The following is a 12,845-nucleotide window of genomic DNA, read 5'->3' on the forward strand; positions in this document are numbered from 1 at the left end:
ATGTGCTTACAGGTTCTTTTCTCAAGTTTTTCCAATCTGACTATAAAGCTGTATTTAGGATTGGATTTTGGAAGCCAGTTATTGTATTATTGTTGTATAATGCAATAACATTGTTTTAAGGAGCTTTTATGAGAGTTTATTGGTTTTGTGTTGTTAGTTTGTAATGCATTCTATACGCTTGAATTCCTGAATATTATTTTGGAAAGAACGGGTTTATATCTATTGGAGGATTTGTTGCTTTTCCTATTGCTGTTTGTAATACATCTAGCTATGGTTTAAGTTCTAAATATTGGTTTTGAGGAAACAACTGGGTATACAACTATTGGAGATATTTTCTAGGATTTATATTATTGGTTTTTACTACACAACTTCACATATGTGTTCTGAATGTTATCTGGGAAAGAAATCCTTAAATATCCGGTTAGGGATATTTTAGTGATATCAGAGTAGTGTATCCTGCCATCCTGATGGGTCAAATTGGTGCATTTAAAATATTCTCATACTAGAGTTTTTATCAGAGGCAAACTTTCAAAAAGAATTATTAGAACAAGTTTGGTTGCTTGTGAGTTTCAAAGTAACAACACAAAGGTTTTACAATTGTCTTAGCCTTATCTAGGATTGACGAGCAAAACCTGTTTTTCAGCTTTGAAGTATTTGCCCCTGAAAGCATTATTCCGATTGGAGAAATTTTGGATAGTTTGAAAGTATGTTATAAACTCTAAATATTCTAGCGTATAGTGGAGCAATGTTGAGCCTTGAGTACATTTTGGGGCACGATTTGTGAGTAGAAGCCAGGGTCGAGGAATTCAGATATTCACACTGTCGATTATTCTGTGGTGGGTTCCAAAAACATTATTCTTTAATGACCTACACACTGTTCCAAATATTACAAAAACAATACTTTGCAATATGTGAAGCTTTCAAGGAGGTTTTCGTGCAAAGCTTTCACCTCGCTTGGATTCTATCGGTTTATGAAGGATATTTCTTTTGTTTTTTGGCAGACATCCTCAATAGTCAACTATCAATGTTTTGATAATGTTGGTGTTTTGAAATGCTACAGGTTTCAAACTACCCCGATGAGAACAAGACACATCTAGGGGCAGCTAACTCCCATCCTTAACACATCCTTTTAGACATCGGGCCAACTATAAGGCTAGACCCTTCTTCTACTTCAGGGTCTGCAAAACCTAGGCGGATGAACCTCATAAGATCTGATTATGTGACCAGTGCAATGAGCATAATCAGGATCTAGAATAATAGATGAAACTCCTAAATCTTCTATACTTAACCAAGAAATCACAAGCATGAAATAGCTAATAGCATGACTCATGAAACTGGTAAGCTAAGTGAGGGTTAGACTTTGAATAACTTTCAACATAAAAGGGAAAAGATGATTTAATATGTTGATAACAGCAAGACCTAGGTATGAGCAACTGAACTAAATGATCCTGCAACCGATCAATGCCTTATCTATTGGGCAATTACATGAATTACAACCATACATCTTTTAGAAATCTTTGACATAACTCCTACATCAAGATCTCTAATCTATCTTTCACCTTGTGAATAGACATCTGCATCAAAATGAATCTCATACTCAAACTATCCCATCAGGAAATTTGCAAACCTTGTGATAAATATCAAGCAATTATATGGCCCTTTGTTCCATAAGCAAAATACTTCAACCACATGCACTTTAAACAAAATGCAACCTAATTTATGCTCTTGGTTCACAAATTAGAAGAAATTACAGATCCATGAACAGGACACAAGATTCAAAATGAATGTAAACCCTTTGCTGTGTTTTATTCATTTTCCTTGAAAACAAATAGCTGAAAGATGTATAGAAATGATATACAAATCACCTAACAAATGAGAACTATCTACATAAAACTTAAATGCTGCTCAATACAAGAGAAATTGCTGAAGGAAATTGGTGTCACACTGATGAGAACACATCAAGACTGGAACCGTGGTTTCACAGATTTGAGTAAACTCCAGATTGGAACACACATGGTATCACAACAATGAGTAATTTTTTTTTCCAAAACTGGAACCTGTACAATGAGAAAGAAAGAGAATGATATAGAGGAAAGAATTCCCGGATCTGCACTATGTTTGACATCTGTCCACTTGAAAAACCTCCTCAAGAAGTTAAAAGAATCTCTTTAATCTCTCTCTGCAACTAGTGAATCAAATCCTCCACCATTACTGAAAATTGGAGCCAAATTATACCAGAAAGGCATAATATTCTCAAAATTAACCCAACAAACCTTTTACCATGCTTGTAACTTCATCTTTAATTTTCGCCCATTTCACCAAGGACCAAAATTTACATTTCTGCTTATAACTCGAACTAGTGACCACCTGTGCAAAAACAAACTACATAATCGGAAAGTTCATCTTCTCCCAGTTCCGGCGAGATATAATATGCCTATATTCGCCTATAGGAAACCCCCTGAAAGTCGTTTTGAAAAATCTGCCCTTGGCATGGACTCTAGCTTGCAAGTTTTAAATTTTTCAAAAATTTAAAATTTCCAAAGTTGAAACTTTAGAAAAATGCTTCTCTTTAATTAAAAAACTTTTGTACGTGCACTTTTCCATAAAATATTTAAAAAAAAGACATTTTAAAACATTTCATTTTTTCCTTCCAACTTATTTTGGGTCAACTTGCTTTGACCAAGCTACCACGTGGCAGCATCTGATTGGCTCATTTTTTGCTTTGTCATCCGACCCCTCCAACTAGGTGCCACGTGGCATCATCTCATTGTTCCTCTGTTTCGCCACGTCACTATGCCATGTCACCATGCCACGTCATCGGTCGCTATGTCGTTATCCTAGTCAGCATTCTACCACGTCATCAGTGACATAACGACCTCGTGACACGTGTCACTCTTTGCCATGTCAGCACCTTGGGAAGTGTGCCACCTTTGAAGACTCCGCCACATGTCACTTTCAGACTCGTCCATTCTTACCGCCAACTATTGTCCAATCAACATCCACCTGGCTTGGCATGTCAGCGCCACAATACTCGACTCATTGCCACGTGTCAGTTTTTGATTGAGTCGCCATGTTGCTATGTTAACGGTCGAGCAACTTCTTCTTGGCGACATGGCGACCACTGTCGGATTTGCCACGTGTCGCAATCTAGTGACCTTTGATCTCGATTCGCCATGTTAGCACTTTATTCATACTCTGCTCGCCACATGCTGCCATTGTCAGATTCTGGTTCGTCAACTCTATTGCAGCCGGGTCCCACATTCTTCTTGCCGGATTTCAAGGTTTTTCGGTAGGTTGCCATGTCGCATGCCGAAAAACCTCGCTGTTTTCCAGTAGCGACATAGCGGCCACCGGAATCCGGTGACCTTCCACCAGAATCTGACGATGACGTTAGCATCTTGGTTAGTGTGTTTGTTCAAAAGTTATTCTGTTCTTTCCTCCTGCTGTTAGCGACTGGGTTGGGCCCACCACACAGGCCACGACTTGCAAAAAAGCCTTTTGTCTTGTGGACACTTAGAATGTGATAATGAAAAGTATTTAAACATTTGCAAATTCCCCAACACGGGCAATATGGGACTAATTTCTTTGCACTATTATTTCCTCAAGCTGTGTTTTCCATGATTGATCGAAGCGAACCACAATTATTCGAACCTGTCTTTGCAATTCAGGAAGTCCCTGCCTTGAGTTACCTCCATGGCGTTGTCTTCCTCAAGCGGCAAGCATCCGTAGGCTTGGGAAAATGATACCTTCACACAGGCCTCAAAACTCTGCTATTCTCTCTAAGATCTCTTCTATAGAGCAAAGTAGCATTAATCAAGAGAAACACGAATCATCAATAGGCACTGATATTCCATGTTTAGCAACAAAATAAGATGAGGAAGGACACAAATAGTAGAAGTAAAGTGCCGGAAATAGAGGCATCTGTTATATTAATAGCAGAGGCTGTGTTGAATGCATCACAAGATATTCCTCTTTATCTGTGTGGATTTGCGTGAGACTCGTTCCACTTGTTCAAAGCATTATGGGTGTCCCTTCTTTGCATTGAAAATTCTCATAAAACAAATGCGGCTTCTTTCTTGGACATTGAAGCTCCTTGCCATTGTCACTTCCTTCCATTATTGACCACATGCTTTGCCAATTGTTGTTACTCCTTTTACATTTGGATTCTCTGCTCTAAAGGTTTTTCAAAATTCCTCAAAGAAGACAGAAAACAGCAGTTGGAGCCCTCTTAGGTTGGTTTGGGTCCTTGCTTAGTGCTGGGATACTCTTCTTTCATCTTATACACAAGCCGCCCCTTCTTTGTTTAACGTGGGCTCCTTGCGTGAGCATCTCTCCTACACCTAGCTCCAACGTTGGAACACTTCGATGAATCATTCTCCTTCTGCGTGAGGGTTCTAAACTGATTGCTTCTAGAGTCCCCTGCATGTCGCATATTACTTCTCCAACGGTTGTGGGCTGTCCTCTTTAATTGGTGTGGAAAGTTGTTGCACGCTGTTTGTTTTGATGTGGCGAATGCAATTGATACATAGAATCCTTCAACATGGGGAAAATGTACTCACAAATATATTCAAGGTCTCTTGCAGCATCAAGGGTTATTTGCACCCTTTCAATCCAAGAAAGTGGCTCACGGCCTTTGCTCAACCAAGTTGGTATTATGAACTTTGCATATCATTTTCAGTTTTGCTAAAAATTCTTTTGATTTTGTTTTCCTCATTCGCTTGATGGCACTTGGCTTATCCATGAGCTTTCCTAAATAAATTGAGCCGTATGATCCCTCTCTAGTCTTCTTTTATTTGCCAAGATTATTAGTTGCTTCAAGAGTATCATCATACTTTTAAAACAACCTACTTTTCAGAATCCAACCCCATCACTCTAAAGGCTGTGGAACCTTGTTTTGAAAAGAATCTGCGTGTTCATTTTTGACCTTTTCTTTTTTAAGAAATTCACAGAAAGGCAAATAAGAACAATTTGAACTGGCCTTCTTGTAAATGATTTGATGCTTCTAGATCTCGATTGTGGCACCCTTTAGAGTTTGGATAAATATCAGCCTTGAGAAAGTCGGGTTGCTATGATAATAACCATTTGATTATATGCATCGATTGAAAAACACTTCAAATGGAATTCAGAAATCTCTTGAAGATTCAATGGGAATTCCTTATGTACTTCGCATCTTCTAATTTCCAATGATAAGATGTCCAAGAAATTTTAATAATTGCAAATCATTATAGCTTCTCTTTTAAAACCAACGCCTTATCAATCTAGTGAAATTAGTCAGGCCCCAAAATGGGTCCGGCTAAATTTTTTTCGTTTTCGAACAACTGAAGTCTCAAAATGATCCACTGATTGCATGATATTGATTCGAAGCAAATTCAACCACTGCTTTGTCATTAAATACTCATTTTATCACTTTATTGCAAATTGTGATTTTCTGTTAGCAGGGCCTGTCGGCTTGCTTTAAAAACTGATCAAAACACCTAATTGGGCTCTGAAATCAAACATACCGATTCTCTGTTCCACATACTTGCACCTTGTCAAATCTCGTCTCATGACGACTTCTCAGTCAAAAGATATTGAGCGTCAAATTTGCTTACTTAAAATTACTTGCACATAAACATGTCAGAAAACAACAAAACGTGTTTGGAATTGGTTTTGAAAACTGGGCAAACTGACACTTGGGAGAACGAAAGCTGGGGTGTTTGTTCACTGTCACGAGGAGAGTATGAATCTGTGATTTGGGTTCATGACGAATAACAAGATGCATCTGGCGAATGGTCAAAGTGGGCTATTCGGAATTTGCCGATTGGAAGTAATGGCATAAAGGCGGTTTTTGCAAATGGAATGGACCTGTGAAAGTATGCAGACGGATTCGTCAAGATTTACAAATTGGCACACTTGAAGTATTTTTGGAGAACACAATGGTACAATCCATTTGATCCCATCTATCACGGATTTCAAGTTATGACATCACGAACAAGGGTACTGACAAATCTGCTTTTCTTGACACGAGTAAAAAGTTAGAAATTGCGTTTGGAATCGCATTTGAAAACTGATCAAACGGATTTGTCAAAAGGTCAAAATTGAAACATAGTAAGTCTTTGAACATTTAAATGCAACGCAAAAAGAATTTTAGCATTTCGGTCAATTGGGTCAAAGTTATAACAAGTCAAATAGGGCTTCCCAAAATTCAGAATAATTCATATCAGCATGATATCGATAAACAACCAACTTTGAGGGATTCAAAACCTAGTCAAACGGATTCAAAACGACTCAAAATCTAAAACATAGGCTCTCTGGTATGGACACTAAACACTCCCAAAGCGGCGAGTCATGAAACATTGTTGGGGGCGAAATATTTAATTGCAAACATAGCCTCTTGTCGCTGTTTGACACTAGGGCAAAAATGCAGAATTGGAAATTGCTCAAAACAGGACTTCACGAAATAGCTCAGAATGGCAATTTATCTTCATAGAACGAGTGGATATACTGAATGGAAGGTGTTAGAAACATTAAATACCTCTTAGGCCTCAAATGGACAGTTAGGTACATATGCATCAAAAAGCATTTAAGGGCTTGATTTTTTCAATGGTACTCAAAATTAGGGCTTCGATTTTGAGTCCCAACAGATAATACTTTGTGAATGGAGCGACGGTAAATTGGTATTTCCTGTGTCAGGCTTCTAATATTGGTCAAAGGTGGGGATTGTTCTGCTGTGCAATTCCTTTTTCATGTTGCACTAGTCGAATCAAATTAAGAAGCTAAGATTGATTAGTAGTTGCTAGAATTGCACGGAAATAGTAGTGTTTGGGTGTGAGTTAGAGTTCAAAATGCATCGAAAATGCATTCCTATATGCGCATTGGTCTAGGCAAGGCTACGCTTGGAGCTAGTAGTGACTAATATTGCCTAGAAGCTCAATCAACATCTTGAGTCAAGAAAATAAAGCCGTTTTATTACACTTGGTGTACTTCCAAGTACATGACATTCACACATCGCCATTTCTAGTATATGCGGGTTGCTAGAATAAAGAAGTAGAGAAATCGTTACAAAGTGAGTAGAAGTTGGTGTAATATATATTTAGGTTTGGCATAAAGACTTAACAATGTTGTCAGGTTAAGTATTTTGTTCCAACAGGCACAAACAATAAATTCTAGAATTAAGGAAATTAGAGGAACAACACCTCTGTTAGTTTTCCTTTCTTCCATGTTGCCGCCGTTTGAGTATTTTGGTGAAGGTTGTGCCGAGATAATTGTTGAAGCCGTATTTTGAAAAATACTTTGAAGCTCATGTTGGACAGGTAAGGAGATATGTGGTAGGTGAGATTGCAAGAATTCTAAACGACACTATTGTAATGCCTTTCTTGTTATAGAATTTGCAGAGGACAGGTTCTGCAATTGGTATGTGTGGCAATATCAACACTCCCAACTCTTCAACATGGAATTGGTAACTCTTCAAATACGCCACCCGTGCGATACCATATATTGCCGGTGTGTTACATATCAACATGGAGGTTGTCGAGTTTGGATAGTTTTGGTTATCCACATGCCTATAACCTCTAAGTGTAACGCCTGAGGGAATTGTTATATCGGGTTCAATAGAAGACGAGTTTGGTCCAATTGTTCGCAAGAGAAGGGGGAGATGCATTTGAAATCCCTCTGGATATATCCGTATTATGTCACATGCGCGAATTTGTTAATAGAGCCAACTAAAGCAATTGCACTCGGGGCTTTAACATCTACACTTGTTCATGAAGAGCTTGGTGACCTTCAAGATCAGTTAATGCGATTGACATTGATAAGGGCGGATCAATAACTTAGAAGAGATCAGACATAAATTAGCACTAGTCACGTCAAGTCTTCTGAAGCCACATTTTACTTCTGAGGATCATTTTCCTTGTGTTCTTCTTGTAGCCGCATTGGCTATTGTGGCATCTTTGATTTTCACTTGTTGAAAAAGGTCTTTCTCACCAAGGTCTTTGTGTTTAAGATATTAATTTGCATTGAGTTGCAACAAGGTAAGCTGTGATAACCAGTGGGTGTCTCTCTTTGATGATGTCCATCCAAAGTTTAGGTAGGAATAATTTTGGGCAATAATGAAGGCACAAACAGTCAGAAAATCAACTTCCCAAGATCGACAAGGTTTAGTACAGGAAGGCATATTAATACCAATTATTGTTTCCCTAGTTTAGGTGGATTAGTAGAGGCTCAAGATTCACAAATTGATTCTAGAAGTTCATATCATGCCAATTTTCCTTCAAAAGATATTTTACCAAGTTCTGAGAATATGCCTATGGGAAAATTGGCTTCAATTGGAGGAAGAAATGGACATTCTTCATAGATATAGAATTCAAAGCAGTCTTCCATGGAGGAGGATAAGTATCCTCATCATGTGCCAGGGAGGGAGAAGGATCATCATCAAGATTATCATGGAGAAAACATCCTCGAAACTTTAAAAATTTCATATAATTCAGAAGTTGGTAATAATAACTTTTCTGTGGCTCAAAGAAACATGTCTTTTAAAAAGTTCGAGGATGGAAATCACAAAGAGAGGCTGGAAAATGATGTTGACAAAGATTCAGAGTTCAGACCAGCTAGGCTCGCTAGCCTAGGCAAGTTCCAAAAAACTAAGCCTATGTAGACTTCATCTGATTGCTATGGGGAAAAGTGAGAATTTTACAATTACTCCAAGAGTCATGTAAATACAAGAAGTTTGTTGCCAAGAAGTAATACTAATGTAAAGGAGATTGGAGATGGTAGCCTAGAATTTGATGAATATAGATTGTGTATTCTGAAACATGAAGACACAAAAAGAGATATGGAAAGGGCTGAATACTCTGGACTGTGGGTGCCACAATCAACAGATATGAGAACAAAAATACTCAACATTTACAAGGAGTATCAAAAACCGCCTATATGAATTCAGAATGTTTTACCATTCAGTGATTACGTGGATTTACATCTAGAGCAGCAAAATAAAACTGATGTGGCAAAAAGAAAGTACTTGGATTTGGTTCAGGATCTCCTTGTAAAAGACCAACGCAAAGGTGTGTATGAAGAATTTTCAGCAGACCAAAATCATCGAATAAAGGGTCTTGCAAAAATTAGTCAACTGCCTTTGATTTGCAGCCTTCTCGCGATCACGTAGAAGTTGTTACACAAGGTGCAAGTTTCTTCGTTGGCGATTTGGAGGTTATCTTTGAGAAGCAGGTTGATGAGGTCGATTGCACACGAGGTAATAGCAGATTGGAATCTTTGTATGATGAACCATATATTTCTGATGCTTATGACATGAATTCAGATGAACAATCCAAGATGATACTGCAAGACGATGAACTGCCTCAATATGACAATAATGAAATGATGCCCCTCACCCCATCACCCACTATCATCATCCACCCCATCACCCACTATCATCATCCATTAACGCTCAACAACCAACTCACCCGTTAATGCTAAACAACCAACTCACCCACTATCATCCACTCACCATCCCTTCTCCCCCTCTCACCAATTCTCAACAGACCCTCAACCTCTATACCCTACTTACCCTGCTCACTCTATTGGAATTAGCTGAAGGTTAGTAATGACATGGTTGTGGCATTGTTGGTACGTTATGCCAGCACTCACAAGATGGTTGAGGATCTCTACAGGAAGGTTCAAAAGGGAGTGGAAGAAGATTGGTTTGCTTCTAATTTACAAGTGATCAAAACAACTCTTGAAACTATGAAATCAAATTATTTGTATTTGCTTTCCGATAGGGATAACATTCTTAAGTTTGCTGAAATACATGTTGATAAGCTGAATAAAGAAAGGAATGAGATTATGGAGCTCAATAGAGAGCTTAAGGATACTCATGAGGCATTAGATGATGCTCAGATTTCCCTTCAGGAAGCAGAAAATCAGATTTGGAGCACAAATCATTTTAAGGAACATGAGGAGAAAGAGAGGCAGGATTTTTTCCTAGCAGTAATTGATGAATTTGATGGCATTCAGCAGACGTATGATTTGGATAGTTGCCCCAAGCGACCAAGTTCCAAAACTTTAGATCACATTCAACTTATAGACAACCCTTTGTTTGAGGTGGATGCTGTTTGGATTTCCGATAACCCACTTTTTGAGGTAGAGGAGAGAGTTCCTCTTGATTTCAAGGAAGAGGATGACCCTGACTTCAGAGATTCGGGTCAAGCTACAGTTCTTAATAGTGAACTTTGGTCACAGGATTGGTGTGGTGAAGTGATTACTACTGCCCATCTTTTGTACAACCTTTACATGGTTACGAATTCTTACTGTTATATAGGTTGGATAGATTTCTTATTTCAGCAGTTAAATAGTTCTTGGTGGAGGATTGAGGAGAGTTATGTGTTGATCGTAGGGAATGCTTTTTCAGCTTCATTCTTTCTCATGACCCCTACGTATTTAGGGATTCTTCAATGATGATGGCAGTATTGTCTTTTATGCAACCTTGGTGCTGATTTCAGCTTGTGGGCAACTTGTTTCCTACATCATCTACTTGGGACAGGTCGTCACCATCTACTGGGGTATACATAGCTTCTGGATACATTTTTATCTCATCATATCAGCCAGTTATGCCATTAATGTTTGGGACCCAGGTGTTGGCCGTTTGTACCTATGGTTTGTTGAGTACTTGGTTGTAACCTTATTCAGTTTGAGATTGGATACGATGACGTTCAAAGTTTTTGCAGCCCTCAGGTGCAGTGACATTACTTGAATTAACATGGGATCCATGGATCTGGTTGATGGATGGATTGTAGCTCGACACCTTGGTTCGCAGTATGGTAGGACGTGTTCTCAGATTGGGCTATAGAGCTACCTACAGATTTATATGAGATCCTAGTATTAATTGCTTGAGGACAAGCAACTTTGAGGAGGGGAGATTTTTAATGTCCCTTTTTGGGACACTAGAAAAGTAAGACATAATTTTATAATATTAAAATTGACTTGGAGAGTGTAGACTCAAATTATAAAAGGGTCAATTTAATATTATAAAGTTGGCTAAATAGGAGAAAGAGAAATAAGACGAAAGGTCAGAAAGAGGAGTCAAAGAGTCACAGCTGTAAAGATAAAAGGAGATGAGACTCCTTTATTTGGGGTATGCTTGGATTGATTATTCAGATTTCAGTTCTTTCTTGGGAGAGTATTCAGAAACTAGTATGAGGATGTAGCCCTGCGTGCCGGTAGACAGTGGAGGCAAACCCATTGTCCTTGGAGACGTCACATCAGGTGTCTCGCATGTGGTTATAGGTTCTTTTATTAAGTTTTTCCAATCTTACTATAAAGCTATATGTAGGATTGGATTTTGGAAGCCGGTTATTGTATTGTTGTTGTATAATGCAATAACGTTGTTTTAAGGAGTTTTTATGGGAGTTTATTGGTTTTGTGCTGTTGGTTTGTAACACATTCTATATGCTTGAATTCCTTATTATTATTTTGAAAAGAATGGGTTTATATCTACTGGAGGATCTGTTGTTTTTCCTATTGCTTTTCGTAATACATCTGCCTATGGTTTAAGTTCTAAATATCGGTTTTGAGGAAACAACTGCGAATACAACTATTGGAGATATTTTTTAGGATTTATATTACTGGTTTTTGCTATGCAACTTAACATATATTTGTTCTGAATGTTATCTGGGAAAGAAATCCGTAAATATTTGGTTAGGGATATTTCAAAATATTAAAAATGTCCATAAGCTACTTATCTTAAATGTGAGTGATTTTCTTGTCTAGGGAGCACCTTTTAATATCTTATTTAATGGTTTTTAGAGGTTGCTAAAAACATGATCACATATTACCCTATTTTGAGTTTCCGTTCACTCTGAGCCTTTGTATATGTTGTTTTGCTCCTGACAGGAAGAGTTTTGGTATCATCATGCAGAATGCACATATGTAATGCTGGTGTACTGGATCCCTAAAAGTCATTGCACACTTCCTGCTAATGCTTCACATCAAGTGGGGGTTTGCGCTTTTATTATGAATGATAACCGAGAGGTATATGCATGAAATCAGTAGTTTTTTGCAGACAATTTGAAATGGCTTACACTTACACTCTTTCCTGTTTGTAGTTGCATTTCTTTGTGACATACTGCTGTTTTGTTTGTTAGTACATATAGATGATATGAAGCATATAAATTCGTTGTACATAGAGGTGATAAATCCACAAACTACATGCTTATTTACTTTTTTATTTCTCTGTATGAACTAAATTGATATTTTCTTATGATTTTAATAGGAAGCATTAATAATAGTATGGAAAGAGTTCAAGTGGTATGTCTTTGAATATTGGTATTGATATTGGAGAGTGGTGATAAAATTCACAAAAGACATTTTACATGCTTAATTGTACAAATTGGGTAAACTACCACTTCTGATTTTGTCTGAATAGACAAGGCAGGTACAAGTTCTGAAGGAACCAAAAAGATACGAAAAAATCATGCAAGTATTCTAATAAACATACAACCATTACTTTTTTAGGTGCTTGTCGTACAGGAAAAAGTTGGTGCATATAGAGGCTCAGGGATATGGAAGATGCCAACAGGATTACTTCTCCAGGTACGAGGTGCATTATTGGTGTGGAGAATGTAGCATGCAAAATATTACTTTTATGACATAAAGTTTGGAAGGAATGGTTGAACTTGTTAGTTTCCTTCACTTGATAGGGGGAAGATATCTTCGATGGAGTCGTGAGAGAAGTGAAGGAAGAGACAGGGGTGATGGCACTTTGCATAGTCTTTCTGACTAATTATTTCTAGATTGATAGTTATGATATGCTACAAGTAAAATGTTCATTAGTCTAATTACTTATTATTTCATTTGTTACTAACTTTACTCAGTTG

General features: G+C 37.8%; 1 protein-coding gene across 9 annotated transcripts in view; it reads left to right on the forward strand.

The window, feature by feature from the left end:
* Positions 1 to 12,845, forward strand: part of LOC149568074 (nudix hydrolase 2-like) — a 121,163-nt gene that overhangs the window by 93,093 nt on the left and 15,225 nt on the right. For all 9 annotated transcript variants that reach the window (XM_089821077.1, XM_089821085.1, XM_089821079.1 and 6 more), the window contains exons 4-6: positions 11,863 to 12,000; positions 12,484 to 12,561; positions 12,669 to 12,719. In XM_089821077.1, the coding sequence (XP_089677203.1) occupies positions 11,863 to 12,000; positions 12,484 to 12,561; positions 12,669 to 12,719 (267 nt within the window). The remainder of the gene's footprint in view (positions 1 to 11,862; positions 12,001 to 12,483; positions 12,562 to 12,668; positions 12,720 to 12,845) is intronic.

Source organism: Cupressus sempervirens, chromosome 3 (genome assembly GCF_028749045.1).
Source record: "Cupressus sempervirens isolate cs-2001-9-10 chromosome 3, ASM2874904v1, whole genome shotgun sequence".
Classification (NCBI taxonomy): Eukaryota; Viridiplantae; Streptophyta; class Pinopsida; order Cupressales; family Cupressaceae; genus Cupressus; species Cupressus sempervirens.